This window comes from Nematolebias whitei, chromosome 5 (assembly GCF_014905685.2).
Source record: "Nematolebias whitei isolate Nwh7 chromosome 5, NemWhi1, whole genome shotgun sequence".
NCBI classification, from domain to species: domain Eukaryota; kingdom Metazoa; phylum Chordata; class Actinopteri; order Cyprinodontiformes; family Rivulidae; genus Nematolebias; species Nematolebias whitei.
The window spans coordinates 29,181,701-29,209,327 of record NC_056502.1 but is presented as its reverse complement, the minus strand read 5'-3'; the positions used below and the strand labels follow the sequence as shown (position 1 = coordinate 29,209,327).

The 27,627-nt window shown below is 39.6% G+C and overlaps 1 protein-coding gene across 1 annotated transcript in view; it reads left to right on the top strand.

Annotated features, from left to right (window-relative positions):
• LOC119410358 (RNA-binding motif, single-stranded-interacting protein 3) overlaps positions 1-27,627 on the top strand; it is a gene marked incomplete in the record, with an annotated part of 147,206 nt that overhangs the window by 100,704 nt on the left and 18,875 nt on the right. The window contains 4 exon segments of the mRNA XM_037677268.1: positions 4,792-4,898; positions 14,035-14,078; positions 19,410-19,506; positions 22,321-22,371. Coding sequence (XP_037533196.1) covers positions 4,792-4,898; positions 14,035-14,078; positions 19,410-19,506; positions 22,321-22,371 — 299 coding nt within the window.

The window sequence follows — 27,627 nt, the reverse complement described above, 5'->3', positions numbered from 1 at the left end:
CTCTTGAATCCAGAAACTCAGAATGTTTTTGCCTGTGTGATCAAAGAAACAGAACGTATTTGTTTCACACCATCAGAAGTTTTCTTCTCATGTCAGCAAAGAACAAATGTTTGTTTTAGATGGTTCTGCTGTTATCATGTCCTTCAGAGACAGTGCAGCACAGAAAGTGTGCCAACAGTGAACTTGAAGCATTGTCAGCAGCTATCAGCGAGGCTTTTTCTAACCGTCAGTCCAGGAAAACAAAACCATAACAGAGCCCCGAAAAAGCCCAGAACCAGACCTCCTGTCACGCATTTTTCTGTCATGGATCGTACAAAGACATAAGCTGAAGTGAACATTTAAACTCTTAAGGTGAAGTTTTAATCTTTGCCTTCCAACCTGAAACTTGTTGTAAAATCTTGTGTCAAAATGACCATCAAGGTCTCAATGTCTCACAGAAATATCACAAGAATCTCCTTAACTTTCCACCATGAGGCAGAAATGGCACAATTCAGGATTTTTAAAGTCACATTTTGGCATGATAAAAAGCAACAAACCTCATCTCTGCTGTGGTTACCCCGCCACATAACCCCGCCCTGTCTCAGGTAAATTTGAGTACATCTCCACTTTAGTGAAAATAAGGAATTTACAAGACAAGAACAACAAAATGCAAGTTATTTTTGGTTGTTTTTCTGACTCTTTAAATTCTCTCTTCAGCATGAACCAACTCAATGTTTTGTCAAACCTGTTTTTTTTTTTTTTGTTTTTTTTTAAAGCCTAACTGCTTTTTCACCTCCTGCCTTTGTGGAAGAGTTTTAACTAACATCTCACTTTGAGCAATAGATGTCAATTATTTTGTGAACAATCTTGCATCTTAGCACAATATGTCTAAAAATGATTGAGTTTTAAACCATTTTTGTGTTTGGAAAGATTTCTTTACTATGGCAGCCATCTTGAATCAGGTTGGCTCAACAATTTTTTTAACAAGTTTATTCAGTAAATACTTGCTCAGGGTTTCATTGAAATGCATCTAGAGGTTCTGATATTTTGCTAACAGACAGGGTTGAGTTAAAGTGTAAAATTGACCGAGTTATGGTCATTTTGTGTTTACCAACGTTGATGGAATGTGGCTTTTTAGTTTATCTACAAGTAAAGAAATCAGGCCAAGCATGATAGATCACACAAAGCAGGAGTTTTTCATTTAAATATAATTAAATAAACAATGAAATCTTCAATGCAGTGCATATGTTACAGAATGCAGTTTCTCCCTGTTCCTTGTGAATGTGCCGCACTCCTTCCACAGCTAGGAACACGGAGTTCCAACAGGTTTGATTGGGTCGGAGGAACTGCAGTTTGCATTCACATTCAACCATTTCAAACCGACCTGCTGCGTTTATTCCACAGAGCAGTTCATTTTGCAAAAGCAGATCAAGATAGTTATCGAGATAGGTTTCATTCCCAACTTCTGGAAGAGTGGCATTAACTGTGGATATGAGATTCAGCAGATGGCATGCACATTTTTTGTGTTTTGGAAGTTTGCACTCAAGGCGTCATCATCCAGAATGGCAGATACGTCCTGGTAATCCATCTCTGACTCACTTTCATCTTCTGATGCTTTATCCATGATGTAAACTCTCTCTTTGGTTTATTGGCATCTTTATCGTCTTTTTCCTCCACACCTTATAAATGTTGTAACGGGGGCGGACCCAGAGAGTACGAACTGAGAAGAGAGCATAACCAAACTTGGGATATAATTGAAAAGGTTTATTTACAGTGGAGATCAGGTAATATTTTACAGGCAGGATCTGGAGCATTAAAATGGAAGAGAGGGATTAGTACTTCAGAAGGTGAAGTCATGCAGCAGATAGTCAAATCTGAATCTTGGTCTCTTACAGTCGTGAAAATAAAGGCAGCAGGAGGAGAAGGCTGAGGGTTTTTCCAAAACTTGAGGATCCAGATAAACAGAAACATGAGTGGTGAATGATGTGAGCGCAGCTGAGGAAGGAGCATCGCAGGTGAGTATCATATAGTAGGTTCTTAATTCTTCAGGTAGGTGATCCCACAGGTCGGGGTCAGGACAGCAATACTCTGGAAACACGAAGGCAAAAACACAAGGTAAGCACTTTAACATAAATGGATGGAGGTACATGCTCCAGCAAGGAATGGAGCTCATCTGAAGCCTTAGTCCTGGAGCCAGCTAGGGGAATGACCTCCAGCTGTGGTGGCTCACTAGTGCCACCCTTGCTCTGAGGAACCTGCAAGAAAGAGGCTGAAAAACTCTACAAGGCTTTCAAGAAGTTAGAGCCACTGTCTGTTGTTGTTCTGGTCACATTTTGCCTGATCTGACTGTCAGAATGTGATTTTTCTAATGCAGCAGCAAGAACATAAAATGTGTTTAACATGTCCACAAGACAATGCAGCAGACTGCCTCTGCAGAGTGGTGGGTTCTGTCCAGCGACAGGTGATCCAAAAGAACTATGCTGTCTGGCAGTCCAGCAGTCTGTTGTGGTGGTGACATGGTTCACATCACTCAACTTTTAATGATTATGCTCTTCATGTTCTTTACAACTTCCTGTATTCTGCAGCGTAATGTTTTCCTGGTCATTAGAGTATTTTGAGGGTGAAGAGATTATTTCATAGTCTTGAAGGTTGACACCTCAACCACAGAAAATGGTTGACTAGCTTCACATACAATATTTAAAACAAGCCTATCAAGTGTTGTCTGGTACTTGTCGTGGAGACATGAGGGGATCAGGGATCTTCACACTCTTCATCAAGGGTTCATCAGAGGAAGAGGATTTTTTATTTTTTATTGGAATCTACCAACTGGGAGTTGTTGGGGTGGATCCTTTGGTCACAGAAAAAATACATACATAAATGAATAAATTAAACTTTACATTATTATTATTATTATTATTATTGTTGCTGTTGTTGTTGTCAATTTAATTATTGTAATGGCATGTCAAAGTGGAAAAGGTGAAACACCCACACCTGCCTCTACCCTCATTCGCCCCACTCTGGGCCCCTGAGCAAGACAACTCCCACCATCTGCTCTCTAAACAGGTCTCTCTTGAAAATGAGTTCTCGTGACTCAATGAGACTACCTGTATAAATAAAGGGTAAATAAACCACAAAAAAAAAACCTGTAGAGCTAAGAAAATCCCATTGTAAAGGAATAATAAAAGGCCCAGAGTACAAACTGTACTACGAACTGTGTTCGTGTGTGTGTTTGTTTTTTCTAATAAAGCCTGAATTCTTGTTCTACTGAGACAGACGTATTGGAGGTTTGTGTATTTGTGACATTCAAAATCTAAACAAGGGGATTGTCAGTCAGTGTGTATACATCTTACCCGCCAACCATCCGGATTTGTAGCCAAGCGTTTCAGGGTAAATTAGCAATCATTGTATGCCTGCCAATTACAAATTAATTTTTGGTCTTACACAATATAACATTCAAAAGTTACATCATATACAATTTGTAAAGATATGCATGGTGTAATAAAGCTAACATTAATACACAAAGTCAAAAATATAACCCAGACTTACCGCAACATGTTTCACATCAAGTTCTTGTAGGCTGAAATGTTTTGGCAGACACAGCTGACAGCGCATGATATAACTTGATATGACTGTTTTGTTTTGTTTTTTTAAGAGAAATGTGAGGTAAACATTGCTCGTATGTGAAGCCAGGGGAGCTCTGACTCCTCATCGCCAGCTTCTTCTGTTTCCATCCTGTTTGGTACTGATATTTCTTTCTCTCACCTGAGTACAGTGCCTTCTACCCACGGTCCTCGGGGATTTCGTGTGTTCGGTCATGTGACTGTTTGGCTTCACTTGATTGGTCACACAAAGTCAGGTGACAAGAAGTTGTGCAATCTTTCCACCATTAAAATAATGGTAATTTCAAATACTTAAAATAGAAATAAAGGTAACGAGTGGCACAAAGCCCAGTGTAACAGAGTAAAAGTCAAATTTTTCTCCCCATGAATTTACCCAAGTAAAAATAGGCATTTTCTAGATTAAAGCTCCTCTCACAAGTACAGTTTTCCCAAAAAGCTACTTAAGTAAATGTAACTGAGTAAATGTATCTGAGTAAATGTAACGCGTTCCTATCCATCTCTGGTTACAATGCATTTTTTTTTTTCTGGAACAGAAGCCATTGCTCCTGTTGGCTTGCCTTTTACAGTTTTTAAATAATGTTAATAAAAAGGAATAAATCGATCGCCCACAAAGATTAGTTTGTTTATCTTCGGGATAAAAATGTTTTGTTGTTTGTCTTTTTGTTTGTTTGTTTGTTTGCTTAGAAGTCAGCAGTTTGAAGTTTGATGAACTTTTCAAGTGCAAGTCACACTCCGTTAATCCTCCATGTAATCAAGCCTTTCTGCTTCCTCGGGTCCAGAAAAAAAACTGTGTTTTTCTTTGAAGCCGTTGCCGTCTGCGCTTGCTGCCCTTAGGTCAGAATGTGGGGATCATTTAGCATACGAAGTAGAACTGCCTGGATTGTTGTTTGAAACACGCTCACCATGCTCTTAAGATTAGCCCGTGGCTTTGATTCAGTGTCAAGGCTGTTTTGAAAAAAACTAGTTTGTAGAGGTTGTACAGATGTAGTGATAATGTTGTTGTTTAGATGATTTGATATGGTGCGGAGGAGATAAACTAGCCCGAGTACAGTTTACAGGTTCAGCTGATAAACAGAACGTTATGCTTTCGTTTAAAAGTCTAATCTTTGAAACACTTGTTTATTTCCTGCTGTTAAGATGACTTATCTCTGTGCTCCTCTTTGTCTCCATCTCCATATGACTCACTGTGCAGCTCCTGCAGAGCCTTTGCTGTGCAAGTTTGCTGATGGGGGTCAGAAGAAGCGGCAGACCCAGATCAAATACCCCCAGAATGGCAGACCATGGACACGAGACGGAGAGGTAAACTCACACAGCAGTCATGACAGTTTGACAACTCACAGCAAAGAAGCCTTTTTGAATCTTATACAAAGGTACAAGAGTTAAAACAATATTTCCACAAACCCTTTTTTATTAGAGACTTTTTATACTAGCCCTGGACCTGTGATGGACTTGCGATCTGTCCAGGGTGTCCCCTGCCTCTTGCACAGAGATAGCTGGACATGGGCACCAGTGACCCCACAACCTGAAAAGGAAGAAGCGGGTCTTAACTTTGCTCCATCACACTACAACCAGAACTCTGAAGTCCACAAATCGGTTGCTTTTGTACCTTCATAGTCAAAACCAGGAGGGGATGGAGAGCTTTTGGTGGTAGCCACTAGGCCCAGTTCACACTGGATAACGATCTCCATTCATGAACTGTTTACTGCTGTTTATTCATGGTCCGGTATTGTAGGTAACACTGACAAAGAAGACACCATTCTTCTTGGAGACACTCTCCAGCTCCTCCTGAGGGATGCCAAGATGTTCGCTGACCAGACAGGCCATTATCCCTCTCGAGTCCTGGGTCTGCCTTTTGGGTCTCCTGCTGGTGGGAAAACCTTCAAAGGGAAGTGCCCAGGAGGCATCAGGTGCTTAATTCACCTCTACTGACTTTTTTGAGGAGCAGCAGCTCTTCAACATGATGCCCCAGGATGACAAAGCTCCTCATTAGTTTTCTAAGGCTGAGCCTGACCCCCCCTCTTCAGCAGTTTGTACCCAGGATTTCATTTTTTTTTTTCAGTCATGATCCACAACTCATGACAACAGGTAAAGTCTAGAAATGACCTTTCAGTTCAGATCCTTCTTTAATTCCTTAAACTGGAGCAACATCCACATTGCTGAGGATGAGGCCCAGATCTGTCAATCCTGCTCCATCCCCCCATCACTTGTGAACAAAACTCTCAGATACTTGAACTCGTTTGCTTGAGTAGCAGAAACACAGAGGGGTATTCAACCTCTCCATGACCTATTAGAACCTGGCTGGATCATTGCGAAATGTGAAGGCAACCATGAAGTTGCTATGCTCCAAAAACTCGCCAAACAAGTAATTTCTTGTGTCTCCTAGGTGGTTACCTGCATCTCCATCTAGCCATCTGAAGCACAGCTCTCTCAAACTGCACCAGGATGCAGCTGCAGGTGTCACATCTTCACAGAGTTGTTTCTGTGACCCGTCACGATCATGGTTTGAGGCACGAGGCTGGCAAGACCAGTCCTGTTTCAAATTCTTACGACTAAGCTACACCTGCATGCTTGGACACTTGTGTATCAGGGTCATACAGCCATCACGTTTCATCCTGACATAATGATAAACCCATGAACTAATAAAGAGCATTGCAATAATGAGATGTTTGTCAAGTTAGCAAAGCTGAATAAGCAATAATAACTCGCTGTTGTGCTTGTAGCCATGTTTGTCAGCAGGAAGCCCTCTATAGATGAAACATAAGAAAGCAAGGCAACAAAATGACCGTAATCTTATGAGGCATATCTTAAATACCTTGCATCTCAACTTAGAGCTCGATTCCTAATATCGTCTTTCCAAGGTTGACCCGAAAGCTTTAGAAAAAGCCTGATAGCTTCCCTGCATGGTCATTATGAGCTTTCATTTCCAGGAACATACTTCAAGCTGAAACTGAGACTCAACTTACAATATGAAAACTGGAAATCTTAAATTTGATACATAAAATGTCTGGAATAATACAATGCCCATTTTATGTCTTTGTTAAAATCTCTGCTGTCATCTTGAGTAAAAATGAAACTTTGTTCAGTGAAATAAAAGCAGACTTCCTCTGTTGCACATGAGAGGGAGTAAAGATTGATTGTGTCGACACCAAAGCATTAATTTACAGAAAAGAAGAGTGAAAAATAGCACTCCCACCCACAGAGCCTGAAGTTTTCTCCTAATGCTCACATTACTTTGAGGATGGGAAAGAGCAGGGGGAGTAAAATGGAATAAATTTGCACAAGGGTGCAACATAAGAAGAACCACAACCACAAAAAGCTGAGGTGTGTGTGTGTGTATGTGTTCAACCCTCAGGTACAGCTTGCAGGTTTGACATTTATACATCAGAAGAAACTACGAGTGATCATTTGGATTGTCCTCTTGTGAACATTTATGAAATGAACTATCAGCGCTTTCCACCAAACTTCACTCATTTGTCAGAGATCCAAATCCTGACAAGCTTCTGTCCATGAGGTGACACTCTTACTACATATAGGAAGGTAAACAATAAGACTGTTTCTTTTTTATATGCCCATTGAAAGGTGGACATCTTATGGTGCATTCTCTGTCCATTTGTCTGTAAACTTTCTCTTTTCCCATCCATAACCTCTGATCCGCTCAAGATAATTTAACCAAACTTCATACACTTATACATCCTCACCAGATGGAGTGTTGCACTCCTTTTCATAACCCCTGCTTCAAGGGCAAGGTCACAAATCAAGGTTAAATTATGTACAAGGTTTTTTTTCTTGTTAGTGCCATTGCTATAAATTTCTGTATATTAGTTTGTCAATGAGCATATAATGTTCCGTATGGACCGTACTCTTGTTCTATAGTCAGGGTTGGCTTGGGTTTCCTGAGTTATCCCTTAGTTCTCACCTCTCTCAACTGCTGTCTTTAATCACTCTACTATTCTTGTAATTATTTATTTTATCAACAGATTTTTTGTTTGTTAGTTTAGTTTAGTCCCGATTTTTCCCCATAGAAACTACATTCTGTGTTTGTCTGGGTCTCTTTAATGTCCGGTCAAACCCCAGCTAGTTGAGGCAGATGGCTGCCCTTCCTAAGTCTGGTTCTGGTTCCGCTGGAGGTTTCTTCTTGTTAAAAAGCAGTCATTTCTTTCCACTGTCGCCAATGTGCTGCTCAGGTTGCAAAGTGAAGATCAGTCACAATCTGCTGGCTTCCTTAGAGAGCCAGCAATGGCCCACTCAGCCATAGCTGTGGGCGACTGTGGCTGAGAGCTTAGAGCAGGGGTCTGCAACCTTTACAATCAAAAGAGCCATTTCTGCCCCTTTGTTCATAAAATTAAATGTGTCCTGAGCACAATACCTGCTACAACTGAGATTCTCAACTGGTGGCCCATGGCCCACTTTAAGTTTGTTGGAGGGAGCTTTTCTGGTCATTAGGGGGGATTTTATAAAACAAAAAAAAACTTATGATTTTTAACATTTATTGATGTTTTTACATTCTAAGACAAAATAAAAGACAAGATTCTTGTAAAGAAGGAAAAAAAAATTATAGTTTTTGCCCAGTTTCTAAAAACTAAAACAAACTATGCATTCTTATGTGATTTTTTTTTTAATTGTAGAAATATTACATATCCTACTTTGAAGAAATAAAGCAAAAAATGAAAATGAGTATGTTTTACTCCTTTCAATGTTTCTAATATTCATATATTTGGTAAAATAAATTACAGGAAAACTGCTAAAACTAGCCCTTTTAGTTGTTATAGCAACCAATAAAATTCAGTTGTATTTCAGTTGTGGTCAAAGCTTGAAAGAGCCGCTGCTGAGGGACCAAAGAGCCGCATGCGGCTCCAGAACCACAGGTTGCAGACCCTGGGGTTAGAGCAGTCGTCCTCCAGTGCAAAACCTGGGGATTCGATTCCACCAGCAGTCACATGCTGAAGTGTCCCTGGGCAAGGCACTGAACCCCTCATTGCCTCCATTGTGTGTCCCTTCAGTGTATGAATGTGATAAAGCACTGATTATTCTTTGTAGATGTAGTAGAGTGCTGTATGAATGGGTAAATGAGGGCACAGATTGTAGTGTAAAGTGCTTTGAGTATCTTGATAAGATAGAAAGGCACTACTATATAAGTACAGTCCATTTACTGTTTAGATAGATAACTTTCACTAATTGGCATTTTAAATGTATGTGAATGTTTTTGTTCAGTGCCCTGAGTTACCTTCTGTTGTGAATTGGCACTTTATAAATAAACTGATCTAAATTGCTTTGCTCAGCCTTGAAACAACTTGATGGAGGTTTAAGTATTTGCTAGAAGCAGGTCTAAGAGTCTGAGCTGACTAATAAAAACATCTTGTGGAGGAGAGCTTTGTTGCACTCTCACGCTCAGTCGACCAAGCCTAATCTCCCAGAGACCCTCATTCCTAAGAGTCTGGCCTCAAGAAAACTAAAGCAAACACTCACACAAGCATTTGATCCCAGAACCACACATTAAGCAGTGTACAAACATTTTCTCAACACCACAGATAAAGAGAAATAGCTAAAAAACAAAGACTATGTTTTATCTTGTTGCAAAAGCATATTAGATCAACATAAAAATCATCACTGAACGTAAATTCTTCTTAAGGCGACAAGTAGAATGACTGTGTAAAAAACAGATTTGCTCTACTTTCAATAAAAATTGATTTGAAAAAGCAGGAAGGGAAAAAAGAAACAGCTGTTGTTGTTTTTTTATTATTTTGCATTCGTTGATTTCGATGTTTTGCAAGTTTTATGTTAGTGTTCCTCAATCTGTCATCAAACCCTTTTTCTGCAGCAGATTCTGAATCGGGGCTTCCTCTGAACTCGTGTTAATTGGGGAGAAGAGCTTTCTATGGATTACTGTATAACTTTCATATGATTTGTTTAACGCTGCAGGCTGAAAGTCGGGAATAGTGATGGACAAAATTACTAACGAGACGAACAGTCCAGATAAAAGCACCATTGCATTACGATTTTCTAAAGGTAGCCTCTACCTTGCAAAATCGAAAGGAAACTAGGGATGGGGCAGATCCGATCCAGTATTGGCGATACCAGCATAATTTACGTATCGGATTTTCCGATCCACCCGCCAATATTTTCTATCCGTGATGCATGTTGGCTTCAAACTATGGAATGGATTTCCTGAACGGCAGCATGTCTCATGAACCCAGAGTAATAAGACCCGCCTCACATTCAGGAAATCCAGTTCATAGTTTGCAGCCAGCTACAACGTGAGGGCTGAGTTAGCAGCACTGTAGCTAACAGCTAACAAACTTTTCATCTAAACATGTCCGCTGTGTGGAAGTATTTTACACTAAACACCACAAAACAAGACAGCAACGTGCAATGTCTGCGGAGCCATAGCGCCACATTAAACCACGTTAAAGTTAGTTTTACAATGGACATTCGAGCACCGTGGATTCAGCGGGGCGCTGCTCTTTGGTCAAATCGAAAGAGGCGACTCGACCCCGGCCAGCCGCGTCCAATCTGCCCCGCTCAGTCTGCCCGTCTCCGAGGAGGGACAGACTGAGCTCGGCTGCCCAAAATCAGGCTGCCTGCTTCGGATTGAACAAGAAGAAGACATCGCTGGAACCACGAAGCTCAAATGTTCACAGAGAAGTTGCTAAACTTCATAATTAATGACCAACCACTATCAGTTGTAGAAAACGAAGGATTTCACAGCTTGATACTTGCAGCCAAGATATAGTTTACCCTCCAGGAGATATTTATCAGTACAACAGTAGACAATTATTAAAAAAAACATGAATTGAAAATTATATATATTAAAAACATAAACAGCTACATTATAAAGTGATGTAAAATACTAAAAACAGGAACATGTCTGTTGGTTTATGCCATGAACTTAGCATTGAAGCCATTTAACATGTAATTTAATTCATTTATTCATTCATTTAAATGAAACAAATTTTTTTTTAAATCATCAAAAAGAAAACATTGAATGAAAAGAGTGCAGAAAGAAGAAAAAATTCTTATATCTGCCCCTTATAAAATATAAAACAACTTTAAACAATCACTTAAATTAATCACTTTAATATCCACTTTAAAGCTAGGAATAAAAAGAAACATGTTTTGTGTTAGCAGAATTTAATTCTAACTTTAAAACTTATCCAACATTAATAAAACTTACCTCAAGTTGCCTTTTTAGACATGCATGCATATACTTGTACAAATTGTACTTGAGAGGAGATTATTACAGCCTCATATAAAATCTATGATGATCATGATATCGGAACTGGATCGGTATCGGCCGATACTCAGTTCTAGGTATCGGGGTCGGATCGGAATTTTAAAAAGTGGATTGGTGCATCCCTAAAAGAAACAACAGTCTCGTCTAAACCAAGTAAAGAAGTTCTGTCTCATATTGAGATGTGATAAAGCAACAGCGGAAAATCGTGACAGAAAGAGCTATGCCTTCAGTAAAAATGTGATATAGTGCCATCCTTCTGAAAGCTAACCTTGGAGAAACACCGGAGCTCTCATACGATTACATCACTTTGTTTTAGTTTTGCAATTAAGTGTCTCGTGAACAGGATGGGCTTCTCCTCATTCGATCCATCAGGTACAACATCTGACTTGTGGTTTCATTTCTGTTACAGCCACTAGCAACAACCTGAACATAAACACTAACCCAACGCTAAACAGAAAAACCAGCATGGACAACCCATCTGAGAACAGAACTTGGAAAACTCCGCCCCATTTCTCTCCCAAGATTTCCCAGAAGGACATGCAGCTCACACAGTCTCCTATGTTCAAGTACAACGTGTAACTTCAATAATTCAGACTGAAATTTAAGAGTAACCAAATTTGTATTTGGCCTACATTTCTTTAGAGCAACTAGAATTTCTGTGTGGATTGTTGAATTTACACGTTGCAGTTGAACGCATCACTATTGCAAGGACTTCCGGAAGTCTCAGATCCTCGTGTTTTGGTTATATCAGCATTCTGATTGATTAGTTTTCCTGTCAGTTATTAAATAAACTTGTGCAGAGACTCACTGAGCTCAGCTTTCTCTCCTGACAGTGAAGTCCTGATCAATGCTCAACTGCAGAGTCGTTTATATAAAATAAGAGAAATTAGCAAACAAAAACAATAAAAACTACACTGAAGGCATTGGTTTTATATAAATTAAACATTAAATTATAATTCTAAATGTAACATTTCATATGTACAGAATTCTTCGGACTTCTCTGAAGGTGTTGAAGGCCCTGAGGTCCCCCTTCAAAGAAAACAAGACAAATATACATTTAAAGGAAAAGTGACTATAATCATCAATTTTTGCTTAAAGAGTTATAGAGAAATAAAATAAAAAACTAATGAAATTTAATTGAAGTCTTTAAGTTATTATAAATCTCCTCAGCCAAAGAAGCCTGCTGCTTAATGATGTGATGACATGGCAACTTGTTTTATAGAAGACTTGATACAGCTGTGATGTTAACCCTACAGTAATTACTGACACTGAGTGGGACTGAAGGCTGCAGGCTCTAAAGTTGAACTCAAAACTTCTGAAGAGGTGTTCATTTATTGTTTCATCAGAATCACAAAGTGGCGTGAAGTGTTGTAGCTCTGCTGCTTTTTGCCACCGTTTTCTGTCTTAATTCACTGTTGTATTTTAGATTTTAGCATCAACAGCGCACGTGAAACTTTCTCTGTGCTCTGTCAGGCATTCTTCATGTATCCCTCATGGGGAAAAACGTTTAGTTTTCAGTGCATTTTAACATTTAAAATAGGTCAAATTACTATTTTAAATTAATAACATTTAAAAACATAATGGTTATGAACAGTATCCACCCTCAGAAACTGTAGATCCACAATAACAAGAAGAGATTGTATTGATATAAAACAAAGTTTTTATCACAAACTCACCTTTTTACTACCTGTTTTTCATTAGTCTCTTAGACGGATGCTTCACCTACATGTGACCTTCACCTCTTATTAAAGCTGTGTGACCTTTGACCTCAGGAGGTCAAATTCTTCTTCATAAGAGGCCAAAGTTAAAACTGATCAAGGATCAATGGTTTTTATTTTCTTGAAAAAGTAAACAGACTTTCGATGGGGTTTTGTTTATTTATTTGTTTGTTGTCTTTGTTCAAATAATGATGCAAAAATATCCACAAAAACTTTCCGAACATCTCATATTATCACAGTATCAGAGGTTAGAACGCAGGAAGGCAGACTGACACAAGAGCTCAAAAAATAAAAATAAAAAATTCTTACCTAAACGCAAGAAGGCTGATGAGGCAGCAACCTATAAAAGCTTGAGGAGAACATGGAGGAGAACCGGACAGGACACACACACACACACACACACAATGACAAACTGATGAATGAGTGGAAACAGAAGGAATAAATGGAGGGGGGCTGACGAGGTGATGGGAAACATAGGTAGGGAAAGAACAAACCAACCATAATGAAAAACATAAAAAAACAAACTTTAAACAGAGAAACAAACAGAGAAAACACAACTCATGACACTTATTTATTAGTCAGAACCATTAATTTCTAAGGAAACATTTTAGTGCATTTCATCAAAATGGCTAAAAAAAACTCAAAGAAATCTCAAACAGCTACAAACACGTCACAACGTTACAAATTAAATCAGTCCAGTCGGGCTCTTGCTCTGACATCTGTTTGTCAGCTAGCTGTAGCACTTCCTGTGCAGCCTTGGATACAGCTGGCAGGAATATCAATATATATATATGCTTGAATAACCCACGCCATTTTGAATTATCTGTGATGGGAAGGTTCTTAAAAATCGTTCATGAATTGCAAAGAAATGATGGAGACTGAAGTTATTTCAGGCAGCAGCAAATTGGTACTGACACTGTTCTGACTAGTCATTAGCTCGTCACTCTGTTCAAAAGAGCACTGTCTACAACAGGTAGGATAGTGATGGTTCATCACCCTTCCACAGAACTCCTCTTCAAACATGTGAACTATCCCGTTAATTCTTACAGTGAATTGAAATGTATTTTGTGTTAACAAAGTTCAGTAAGGGTATCTGGATGGTTTCATCCAAAGGACTTCATCAATCCTAGGAGCCACAAACAAACTCAGTCACCTGGATTATTGAGCATGAACTTTGATGTTTTGAACCACTTTGGCTATGGCTGCCTCAGAGGAGTCGACGGGGGAGAGAAAAGAAACCATCTTATCACCAGCAAACTTGTTGGCCCACTATGAGAGTGTGCTGCTTGTGGGACTGAGTTTGTTTGTGGCTCCTTGGACTGATGAAGTCCTTTGGATGAAGGATGAAACATCTAAAAAATATACATATAAATCCAGATGACCTGACTGAACTTCGTTGGATTTTTTACACGGATTACTGAGCATGAACTTTGATATAAATAAAATCTTAATTCTAAATGTTTGTGTTTTTGTTTCCTCCAAACAGAACGGCATGGCGTTAACGTACGACCCCGCTGCGATACAGAATGGGTAGGTGGCAATTTTCCTTTTCAAGTGTACAAACTGTGTTTCTAACTTTTTTCTACAAATGTAACTTTGTGCACGCGTATTGTAGGAAACTTAACATCTAAAGAAACGCACCAATTAACCGATCTGCTCACACACATTTACCGTGTCGGGCAGTTCTGACTGCTGCAGATGGAGCTTTCGTTTATGCACCCGTGCATACAAGCTGTCAGACATGTTGGTTCTGACTGCAGACAGGGATGCTGGGTGGTGTTGCAGTCCCGCTGTAAGACTTTCATCAGCCGAGGCTATCTGCAGCGCTGAATGATGAGAGCAGAGTCTGTTGCAGGGGGAAATTGGAGACCGGTCGTGTCTGCTAGGAATGCTTCTGGTGATGCGTTCCCTGGAGATCCTTCCTCTTGGGCCTTTGTTCATCTCCTCCTCCTTTTGTCTGCTCACTTCTCTATCCGTTTTTAATCTCTGCTACCCTAACTGTCCCTGCTCAGTGCTGCTTGCTGACCTTTGCATTCTCCATCTGTTTTCAAACCAGGCCTCTTAGTTGTCTCTGTGTTTTCAGATGAAATGAAAACTCTTTCAACTCGTGTGCTTTTGTCTCCTCTGCTGTGCATCCTCCTCCAAGTCCAACTCATTCCAAACAGCTGCTTTAGTTTCAGTAATCTCTCGAGGCTTAAAAAAATAATAAATAAAAGTTGTGTGAGACTATTCGTGCATGCATAAATGCCTCGTTGTGCGCAAGCATCTGCACCCTCGTGGTGTTTAAGCCTTCTGCGACCCTTCAGTCGAGGTCATCCGAGCTCCTTCCGGCAAAACACTAAACGACTGTGAAATGCTAATGCAGCTAATTAGAGAGGGGGAAAAAAAGCTTGGAGGGAAGGGGTTTGCATAAAAATGGAGGGATGAACAGGGTCAAGAGGAGGGCAGAGGCAAAAATAAAGTCAGCCCAAGGAGAGGGGCAGAGAATATGAATCAATTACAGGTTCTCTCGTCTCTCTGAACTTGAGGACAGCTGGTTTGTACAAACACCAGACTTTTATTACTGGAAGCATGTGCACTTATTTCCCAGAACGCTGTGGCTGAAAGCCTGTTCTCTTTTTCTTCCAAATCAAGATTAAAACCAAAACATCACTGTTTCATTGCCTGCACTTTACCTCCAAGTTGCCTCTTCAAGTCTCTGCTGCCCTTTGCATATCTGTTGGTTCCTCTCCTGTAAAGTCACCGAGGTCAGCACCAAATATGGCAAATTTTTAATTTCAAACTCCTGACTGTGCGCTCAGACCACACCAGAGGTTACGTTCAGTCCTCTGCTAATGCTCTGTTTGCAGTTGCATGTTAAGTGCGTTGTCCGAGCGGCCGCATTTGAGTCTCCATTGACAGTCTGCAGCTCGGAGCTAATAGCTTCCATCAATAACCTTGGATATGTCCTCTGCCTACTTCTCCCTCCTCTCAAACACATCAGTCTAATGAAAAATACAATAAATACAATCAGAGGACCATATTGAATAACCCTGCTGCCGTCCCTCGTTTGTATCCATCAATGACAGTAACACAGTATCTCTAATGTGAATCATATATTAGTTTTAGTCAAAAAAGATGAATCCACCACTGCTCCATGGGTCAGGGTGTTTTCAATACTTTATCAAACACGTTCCAGTCTTTTGTCCCATCTGTGTGGTTGTCTAGGCTTTTTTTATGTCTGCCCTTCGTCTCTCATTTTGTACAAAATAAATATGTGCATATGGCATGTTTTCAAGTTGCCGTTAGATAATAGCTCGGGGCTTTAGGTGGAGACAACTAGCGTGGATTTAAAGATTTTAACACCCTTCGTCTCCTTTTGGAGGACGGAGTTCAGAAAACTCCTTCTTCATGTAGAAACGTGTTTAATGACTCGCACATAATTAGGCAAATTAGGAAAAATCAAATGTTCCTTCTGAACACGTGGCTGAAACTCGTTTGAAGGACAGGGTTAATGTTTGACTTTTAAAGCAGCTGTCAGCGTTTGATAATTTTTTTGGTCTTTTGGATTGCACAAAGAACAAAAATGGTGGCGTGTAACAACACAGCAGTCACTCAGTGTGGAATGAGGGTATGTTTTTGTCTCCTGATGTCCTCTGAAAAGCCAGGAGCTGTTTTTTGGGATCAGGTGAAGCCTTCAGTGATGTGAGAAGAACATCCTGTTAGGTCCCAGGCGCTCCAGTATATCAGTGTCTGAGAACTGACCCGTTAGCTGGGTACATTTAGTTCAAGTTCAAGAATCTTTATTATTCCCAAGGGACAATTTGTTTCACAGTCAGTAGGCACCCAGAACATCCACAAGACATTGAGACATTAAAATAACAAAAATCATCACTGTTCATTGAGAAGCCTGATCACTACAGGGATGAATGAGTTTTTCAGTCTGTTCGTTCTACATCTGGGCTGCAGATACCTGCATCCAGATGGAAGCAGCATGAACTCACCATGGAGTGGGTGATCAGGATCTGCCAGAATCAGCCTGGCCTTGTTCACTGACCTCGCCTTGTCTAAGTCAGTGAGGTTCTGCCAGCAGTTTTGCTGCACATCCTGACAATCCCCGAGTGTCCCCAAGAGAGAATTTAGGGGCTAGCTCCAACAAAACTGTTCAATCCTGTTTTATACCTCGCCTAAAGGCAAAGGTGGACAACATTACATAACATGACCATGCTTCTGTGCATGTTTGGGTGATATGCACATAATGATATAAAGGTAATCCAGAACTGAAAGATTTGAGGGCAGTTAAAAGTTTCATTTTACTGAAGCAAGCTGCATTTCAGAACAATCAACCAGAACCAGAACTCAGTCAGCTTCTGATTCATCAAATGTCTCTGTTCTGCTCCACATACGTGAACCATGAGTGGAATTGTAGCTTCTATTTTATGTTTTCTACTTAGCTTTCAGCGCTCCAGTTAAAACATAAAATCCCAAAGGAGCCAACCGTCAGACGTTTGCATCTTTGTAGCTGAGGTGTGAATTTGAGATGTAAAACAGAAAGTGTTACTTTACAGAGGTGTAAAAAAAACATTTCAGTCTTGAAATGACGTGTACTCTTTGGTTATCTTGATCTCTGAGCTTCTCTGCTGCCTGTGTATTCTGTATTACATGTCTATAAGATTTTAGAAACTAAATCCAGCAAAGCAGACTGAAGTTTTTATACAACCTGATATGGAGCAAGTTTGTGTGTTAGAGACAGATGGAGGTGGACTTGTCTTTTTGTCTCTGCCGGCGGATGAAACACGTCCTCTCTGGGTACACAATGATAAATAAAGCGCTGCGAGTCACAGCATTGCACCTGCTGCAGGGGTGCGGAGGTGAAATAAGAAAAGGGAGAGAAAGAAATGAAAGTAACAACTCAGAAGGACAAACAGAGGTATAGGCCAACACAAAGGCTGTGTAAAATGCCGATGCAGCTTTCTCTGTGTTTGTGTAGGTGGAAACATGAAGCGTAATATTGAAATATTTCACCCACTCACACATTAGGGTGATCATTTATTATGCACAGCTGCAGCGCTAACTCCTTTTATAAAACGACGTGTACTCGAATTCAGCGTCAAGTCTCATTCTGAGACGACTTTGATGGTTTGGTGCAGACTGAAGCTGCAGAGTTAATTATTTCTGCAACAGCTTTGATGATTACGTCTGCTTCATTTTGTCAGAGTTGACTTAAAGCGCTCCGAGTACAACCCCTGGCAAAAATGATGGAATCCCCAGTCTTGCAGGATGTTCGTTGGATTGTAAAAATAAATCACAGACATGCCACAAAGATAACTTTTTTTTTTAAGTTCAACCTTTTAACATAAAAAAGAAAAAAAGAATGAAATGTATATCTGTTGTAGACCGTCACTGTTGCTTTTTCAGATAAGATCAGATTAAATCTGCTAATTAGTCTTCAGGTAAAGAGGCTGCCACCTTGGAAGCAGATCAACATGAATCATGGCTCCAACACCAGGGATGTTAAAGGAGAGGACTATGAAACGTCTTCAAGAAGTTAGAACACCACCAATCTGTGAAGTTTTCAGTTGGCTGTGTCTGAAATCTGGACCAAGTTTAAACAAAATGAGAAGGTTGAAGAAAAGAAGCAAGCTGGTCGACCAAGGGAGACGTCAAAGGGTCAAGATAGAACTGAAAGCAAAATGTCTGAAAACAGAAAATACAAGAAACAAGTGGGCAGAAACTGGAGTCAACGTCTGTGATCGAACTGTAAGAAACTGTTTAAAAGAAATAGATTTAGATGCAGAGAGGTCAAACAAAAACCATCACTAACCCCCAACAGATAAATCAAGGAGATGGAGGGTTAAAGAAAACCAACCACAGACTGACGAAGGTGTCATGTCAGGTAAAGACCCGGGGAGACGCCATCTGCCGAGGTCTACGTTGTCATTTAGGACACTTTTCTTATTCCATCAGCTGAAAGGAAGTTTGGTGACGATGACTTCATGTTTTCAGGATGATGAAGCATCTTATCACAGAGCAAAGGAGAAGAACACCTTCCCTCAACAAAGACATGATGTCAACGACATGGTCTGCAAATAATCTGGATCTCAGTCCAGTTGAAAATCTCTGGTGGAAATGAAAGAAAATGGTCAGTGACTGGACTCCAACCTGCAGAGCTGATCTGGGAACAGCAATAAGAGATGGAGTCAGATTGATGACGAGTACGTTTGTCTTTAGTTTGGTCCATAACTCAGAGAATCAAAGCTGTTAGAAAACCCAGAGGTGGTGCAGCAAAGTACCAACGGATCAGTGTTTTTCTTATGATTCCATGTTTTTGTCTTTGAAGCTGAGTTTCTTTCAGCTGCTCCCGTCTTCAGGGGTTGCCACAGCAAATGAACTTGCATGAAAGATCTGGGCAATTGTTTTACGCTGGATGCTCTTTCTGACGCAACCTGGGCTCGAACCCGCAACCTCGGGATTACAAGACCACCAATCTACTGCAACCTCTTTCTTTGAAACTGAGTTGTTTCGTAAATTTTTCCTCTACTTGCTCTATAAAATAACTAACAACATTTATATTTCTTTCTTTCTTTGTTGTTTCTTAATGCCAAAAGGTTGGAATTGTGAAAAATAACAGTTTGCTGCATGACTTTGATTTATTTATATGAAATTAAACATTTGAAAGAGCATCCTCCAAGAGGGGTGACTCCATAAACTTATCCAGGGGTTGTCGTTGAAAACGGGGTGGCTCATTGTCTTTACTGACAGTGTATCAGATTTTCTGTAGGATTTTTTTTTGTTTAACTCCTGGTTCAGTTGGACCCCAGTTCTCTGAGTTTGTTTGGTGATGCTGATAATTAACGTGGTCGTGTTTTTAACGCTCCACAGGTTCTACTCTTCACCGTACAGCATCTCCACCAACCGAATGATCGCTCAGACGTCAATCACTCCCTTCATAGCTGCATCTCCCGTCTCCACATATCAGGTGTGTGCACTCGCTCAGAAGCAAGTGAGCCTTAAACAGATAGGATAGTTTAAAGGTAGGAAATAAATACTTTTTTAATTTTTTTGTAAGCTGTCCACAGAACCTGACACTTTCAGAACACGTGAAAGAAAACAGTTGAGTTGTTGTAGACTGACATGGCTTTAGAAGCAGACCTAATGCTCACCCCAGGTGTGTCAGGAGAGGATTAAAGTTTAAATAATCCACTTACTGAAGAAGTGTAAAAATTAAACAAGTCAATGTAATTTAACGAGCACAGCAACCACTGTAGTAATTGATTATACAGCAAAGAAAAACTGCATTTGGATAATTAAATTATTGATTATATAAACAACCAGTGGCTAATAGAACTGGTCATTCACCTTTGATATGATCTATCTATCTATCTATCTATCTATCATCTATCTATCTATCTATCTATCTATCTATCTATCTATCTATCTATCTATCTATCTATCTATCTATCTATCTATCTATCTATCTATCTATCTATCTATCTCTCTCTATCTCTCTATCTCTCTATCTCTGTAGCTCTCTATCTCTCTCTCTCTCCATGCAATCTGTGATTCATGGTGAGTTCAGGTACAACATGTAATTTCAATAATCTACACTGAAAATGTACTATTAACCCACAAATATTACTGTTTCTGTAAAAATGTAATTGTTTGATGAAAACAACAACTATTAGAGAAAATAACCTATGCCTAAATGAAATATGTAACCTTTTTTGTAGAGCAGCTAGAGTTTCAGTGTGAATTCACTGGTTGTAAATGAAGGTATCACACACCTTCACATGGTGCCAAAGTTTTTTTTTTTGTTTTTTCTCATTATGTTGTGTTGCATTCTCAGAAACAAAACTAACTAACTAACTAAAACAATAAAAAACACACAAAAAAATGTTCTGTACCTGTTCACTCGACCTTATAATGAGCCCAAATCTGGTTGGGGTGCTGCTGATCCAGCTGCTGATCCACTCCAAAAACTTTTTAATTCACTGTAGCTTGTAGTGATGTGCCGCTGAGCTGACTCCATGAGATTTACAAACAAATTAAGAGCTTTGAAGATGATTTATCCATTAAAACAGGCAGCTTCAACAATTCAATTTACCGTATTAGATTTAAGTTGTCTGAAAATGAATAAAAAGACTAAAATTATCCACATTTAGCACTGATAACACCTTTCAACACCAAAGATTCAACACCTTATTCACCACTTTTTATTTTCTGTCAATTTCACTGCTGGACTTGCTTTTCCTGTTTGGAACAAATTCTTGTTCTCCTCAAAAGATAAGAAACCATGCTAACAAGCTAGCTACATCATTCATGTCCACCATAACTGCTTTGGATACAAACATCACATCCGGATGTGTCGATAGCCTTCCTTAAAGCATTGCTTATAAATTGTAAGTCCCGCCCACACCACATCAACATTCTGATTGGTTAATTTTCCTGTCAGTCGTTAAATTAACTCCTCCTCTGAGACTCTGACTGAGCTCAGCCTTCTCTCCTGACAGTGAAGTCCTGACCAATGAGAAAGTTCCTTCAAGCATGTTTCTGCTCGGAGACAAAAATATTTAAAAAATCTGATTGGAGAACTGGATTTTCATAAATGAAACAGTTTCTTGCTCAACTGCAAAATAGTTTACAGAAAACAAGAGAAATTTGAAAAATAAAATAGAATTAAAAAAAACTACATTACATTTATTATTTTATATGAAATAAATATTCAGTAAAAACTTAAATGTAACATTTCATATGTGCTGAATTCTTGGGCCTTCTCTGAAGATCTAGAAGGCCCTCAGGGTTCCTCTCGGATAAAAAAAATGAGAGACTATTTACATTAAAAGACAGCTACACTCATTCTGTTTTGTAAAGCCTGAACCAGTAAAACTCCATTTGCTACAGTTTATTACTGTGTTAACATAATTTAGTGTTTGTCTTTTCTTGTTTTCTCTAAAATTTAATTAAGCTTCTTAACTGATGCTCATATAAACATAGTCAAGTTGGTCCATTTATGGGATTTATTTGGTTAAAAGTTATAATGTTCGTTGAAAGGGGGAAAAAGCAATAAAACCAGTTGATGTCGGTTTCATACCCTCATCCAGAAGAGCTCTGATCCTTAGTTTTGAGATTATTTTAAACTTTAGGTTTATATGAGGCTGTCATGTAAAAAACAAACACTAAAAGTTGTTTTTGAGGAAAAAAAACAAATTGTTTAATCTTTTGTCTTTATGACTTCCTGGTAGAAAACTGAAAGTTAAAACTTGTGCTTGTGTTGGAGCTTGAACCAGTTCCTGACCCACACTTTTATAAAATGATCATTTTAGCTCAGAAGATCCACATTTACACATTATTACACTCTTACTGCACCACATCATCCATGTGACGCAGTAAGACTTAAGCTACAATAAGCAGTATGTGAGCAGCAGAGGTGTTCTGATGAAATAACGCTCACTGGGAAGCTGAAACTTTGAGTCACTCTCTGTGGTGCGTTATAACAAACTAACACGATGGACCCTCAGCAACTTCTGTGATTATTTATTTAAACACATTTCCACTGGGACTAAAACTGTTTTCTCTTCATCAGTTCTTGAACCTGTGTATTAAATCATCTTTTGACCTTCCCTCGTCTCCTGCATCCCTCCCACTCCTGCCCGTTCCCTTCCTAATTAATTACTTTTTCATGTCCTTCATTTATTCTTTGTTATTCCTGTTCCTGCTCCTGTTATCGCATCTAATCTAATGGTTACTTGTCTTCTTTTCCTCTCTCTGTATTTTGCTCTTTATTTCTCTGAAGGTCCAGAGCACATCTTGGATGCCACATCAACAGTATGTTATGCAACCTACAGTAAGTCTTTGAAAGAGGCTCTGCCTTATGTGTGTGCATCATGTGTGTCATGTCCCAGTGGGGTCATTCCTTACATTCCTCAGTCCCTTGAACTGATTCCTTTTATTCCTGTCATTTCTGGGATCATGCCTGTCTTTCTTTTGTTTTTTGCATACATGTTAAGCATCAATGTGGCTGTCAGCAGCAGAATTTAAGCAACAAAAACACTTGGAAACTGTGTTTGATATCTCTAAGGACTGCTGTTTTGTCTCAATCAGATTATTCTAATTATTCAGAACTGAAAATGATAATAATGAAACCAGATCTATAAAATAATTTGTTGGGGGAAAAAAATGAAACAAGCTGTTGAGTTTTCTGCAAATGCAGCATTTGGCAGCTAAACTCAGAAAAAAAAAAAAAAAAAAAAAAAACAGTAAATGTGTTTCAGCATCTCAAGTTGCTGAATCAATGTGGCATAAATCAGGTATCAGTTAAACATTGCCCCCTCCTGGAATTAAATAAAAGTGCATGTGCAGATTGCACAAATATGTTGAATGCATCCTGAGTTCGTTTACCTCCAAATATTGATCAGATTTGCGCCCAAACGCACACAGTTGAGTTCCTGTCACTGAAAACAAATGTTTCCAAACATGACCACCTGTACTCACACACACATTCACAGATGAGAGCGTTAGCTCTGGTCATAAATACTGAAAAATGTACCTCTTTTCCATTTTCAGCTCTTTTTGACCTTTAACATAACCTTGATTCCAAACTCAATCTTTTCTTCTACGTATGCAGCAACAGTATAACTAAGTTTACATACACTTCTCTCTAAAGAAAACCTGAACTGAAGCGTGTCCCGGGTTTCTACCTCAGCATATTTTATGAAATGTTTGCTCCTCCAGTCAAAGGTCAGAGTCCAGTATTTAATTAGAGGTAAGCATAGTGTCCTCCTGTGTGGACTCACCTCACAACATTTTTTATTCTTAGCGCTGCAGGACCAGAGGGTTAAAAAAAATCAGATTCACGTCACAGTAACCTTGAACGCTTTGAGTGAAGATGAACTTGAAATGCAAAAATGAGCAGGAAACAGGACGCAGCCGGAGCAAAATGAAGGTGGAATCCAGGAATATTTAGTCTTACCAAAGAAATTCAAGCTTTCAGTTCTGCCTCCAGCTTTAGCGTGTGGATGGTTGCAGGAAGCTGGAGCGAGTCCCAGGTGACAGGGCAGGAGTGCAAGGTGCTGCAGGCAGAACAAAAACAAAGTGTCAGGAAGACAAAAAGAACGCAGACGAATAAAGAAGACAAAGAGAAAGAAGCAGGGCACGAGAACATGGAGTTACACAAACAACTGACGCGTAAACTGGAAGGAAGGCGTCTTGACAGGCAGCGCTGACTGCAGAGCTACGATTTAAAGACATTTCTTCAAAGATGATCTGAGTAAATCAGAGAGACTAATCAGTGTTTTAGCTCCCACTGATGGGACACATCGGAGGAATTAAGGGTCTGTCCCTGGGACACTTCAACATGTGACTTCACGCCTAAGGAATTGAATCTTTAACTCTCTTGTTAGTGAACCATCGCTCTAACCACTGATCCACTGCCAGTTTATGAAACATAACAGAACAGGAGTATATAAAATTGTTAGATGCGTCATAAAGGAACAAATCAAATCCTTAAAGTTGGGTCTGTGGAAAGGAAATGAACAGGTAACATCTTACCTGCTGTAGATCTCCTCAATTGTTTGAACTGATGAGCTGAGGCCAAGTCAGAAGTGCCTTACAACAAGACTATCTTTTCAAAACATTGTAAATCAGGGCTATTCAACTGACGGCCTGGGGGCCAAATCAGGCCCATGGCTGTGCCCAGGTCAGCCCACCAATGGGTTCATTTTAAAATAAAACTAGATTTTAAACCATAAAACAAACTTAATGAGAATAAGTGCTGGATGTCTGGCCCTTGGCTTTCATTAACTGTGTGTGGCTCCTTGAGCAATTGAATAGCCCTGTTGTAAATGCTTTGTGACAAGTTTAAACTTTAGAAATGATTAGAGGTATTAATAGAAAAGGGTTTGTGATCTTTTTCACACACTGATGAAAGCTTCTTGGCGTTATACAAAAATGCACTGGAAAGGATAAAGGTTCTTATTGTCACTGAATGACTGCAAGTATTGCAGCAAAATATATTGGAATTCCTGGTGTCAGAAGCAAAATTAGCTTTAGTAACAAGGTAATAACAAAGACATAGTGAATCTTATTGTTCAGCTTATTTCAAGGTCAAGGTTTTCTTTAATGTAATTCACATCTCATGTGGTGGAAGTGGTCTCCAGCTACAAGTACTTGGGTGTGCACCTGAATGACAACCTCAGCTGTGGCAACAACACCACCAGCCTGATCAAGAAAGCTCATCAGAGACTCTGCTTCCTCAGGTAGCTGAGACGAGCTGGTCTGGGAAGCTCAATCCTCACCTCCTTCTACAGGTGTGCAGTGGAGAGCATCCTGTGCTCCAGCATCAACGTGTGGCATGGGGGCTGCACAGCTGCAGAAAGAAAAGCTCTGCAGAGAGTGGTGAAGGCTGCACAGAAGTCTGTTGGAGTCAGCCTCCCCACCATCATAGAAATCTACACCTCTTGCATCATGAAGGACCCCACTCACCCAGCACACACACTTTTTGCCCTGCTCTCCTCAGGAAGGAGGTTGAGGAGCATTAAGTGTAGAACCACTAGACTGAGGAACAGCTTCTACTCAAGCTGTTAGACTCATAAATCCCTAATCAGGATAATCACTGAAAAAAAAATCACTGTAATGCCACTGCAGCATGGTGGCACAACTGGTAGAGCTGCTGCCTCTCAGCGAGCAGGTCCCTGGTTCAAATCCCAGTCCGGGGGCCTTTCTGGGTGGAGTTTGCATGTTCTCTCCGTGCATGCGTGGGTTTTCTCTGGGTACTCCAGTTTCCTCCCACAGAACAAAAACATGCATGTTAGGCTGATTGGTAACTCTAAATTGTCCCTAGATGTGAGTGAGAGAGTGAATGGTTGTTTGTCTCTATGTGTCCCTGTGATGGACTGGAGACCCGTCCAGGGTGTACCCCGCCCCTCGCACAGTGATTGCTGGACATGGGCACCGGCAAGCCCCGTGACCCAAAATGAAAGAAGTGGGTAAAAGATAATGGATGGCCGGATGGATAGATGGATGGATGGATGGAATGCCACTTGATTTTTGATATGTGCTGCTGACTATCCATGCTGCTGATGTCATGCTGCTGATTGATTACTGTGTTCATTTGTACTCATCTGCTCACGCAAACTCATGCTCGTGCTGCTGTTGTTCGGCGTATTGTTTATGTAGTACTAGTGCTTAGTGGTTTCTTAGTTTAACATATTTCTTTGTTCATATCTTAGATCTTATTGTTTTTCTTTTACAATTTATACTTTGGTTGGATGTAACTGGGACCCTGTGCACATAATTTTGTTCCACCACATGTACCACATGGTGCAAATGACAATAAAGAAATTTTGACTTTGATGTGGTGATGTATTATTAATAACAATAATTAAACTCCACTTGAATATCTTGCAACAAAAACATTAAGGTTTACGTACATTCTCTGTTCAATTCTAGCCCAGAAAAACACCCATCTCCAAAACTACAAACATTCACTCTTCAAATCATTCAGAGATGGGGCGCATTGGCATACCACTTATTTTAATTTGATTTTAAGATCCAACACTGAGTAATGACTGAGGAAGTCGTGCAAAGACCAAGTTTTACAGTGAACATGTGGAGAAAACTCCAGTTTTACTTTCTTCCTGTTTATTTCCTGCTTTATGTTGCACTGACAAGTCCTGAACACGTCCTGTTGTCATGACAGATTAAAATGCTCTCTGTAAGAGAGGATAATACCCATCTGTAAACGTGTTTTCATACAAACGTCCCATCTAATTATTCGGCAGGCCACTTGAAATGACAGCCTAAGACTTGAGAAGAGGGGAGAGGGATAAAGGTTTAGGAGGCAAATAAATAAGAAAACCGTGGATTTGACAGTGCAAGGACAGAGGAGAGGAGATGATACGAGGGGAGAAAAAGACAAAGAACGAAGGGATTACAGAGAACAAATCGAGAACAAAGAGGAGAAAACGAGTGTTGCAGAGCCGTGTCTATACACAGCCTGAATCCCTGTTAGACTACAGAGGAGAGGCTGCTCGTTGTGTTTGCTGGATGTAGAAGAGCTGCACATTAAAGCTGCAGAGAGGGGAGGCAGACAGAGACGGAGGAGCTTCATTTTGTTCTTCTGGTAGCTGAAGCTCTTTGCAGCGCCGCCGTTAATCACTGCTAACTCTGATTGATGAGGATCGCTGCTTGACACATTTAGGCTGACACTCAGTAAATAAAGCATCACATGCTTTGAGACTAGAACTGGAAGGTTTATAGTTGTACTAGTGACAGATCAGCATGAAAGCATGGATTATTATGAAAACTGATAGACTCCAATTAAAAGGTTCAAATTAGAAAAATGCCAGATTTTAGACTAAAGTTTTCCCGTATTGAACAAAAGCTTTGTAGTTATTTTGGTCACACATAAAAAAATAACATGCACAATCACATGTGCTCAAAGTATGTATTATTAATAACTCTCAGCTACTACCACATCAAATGTTGTCTCAAGATCTGACTGATTCCATAGCCTCTGGTTGTTTCAGCTAACATTTATTAGCTGTGGCGCCCATTTGGAATTGGATTCAATCCAAAAGTCAACCAGTTGTGAAGGTACATCTAGTAAACAGTTTCTAAAAATGTCTATAAAATCCATCTTGTAGTTCATAGGTTATTTGGCTAACAGTCAAACAGAGTTGACTGAATTATAAACTTCGAGTCTGTACACCAGGGGTGTCTAACTCATTTTCTCTGAGGGCCACATGAGCTTTATGGTTGCCCTCAAAGAGCCAGTTGTACCTGAAAGACAATATACATATGTTAGAAAAAAACAATGTAAATAAAATGAAAATAATTTGAATTTTCAGATTAATAAACCCACTTTGCTCCATTAATCAACGATCAAACTATTCAGTAACAAATAAAAACATCACGAAACACAAATTATAATATTAACATTGTTCCAATTTAAAAATTAAAACTACGTTATAATCAAGAATTGTGAGCTGCTAAGAACATGTGTGACTATTAAATTTAGCACAAAGTTTGTTTTCTCAGTCATCCAGGTATATAACAACAAAAAAGGTTGAATCATGTCATCTGGACTTCGTTTTTTTTGTTA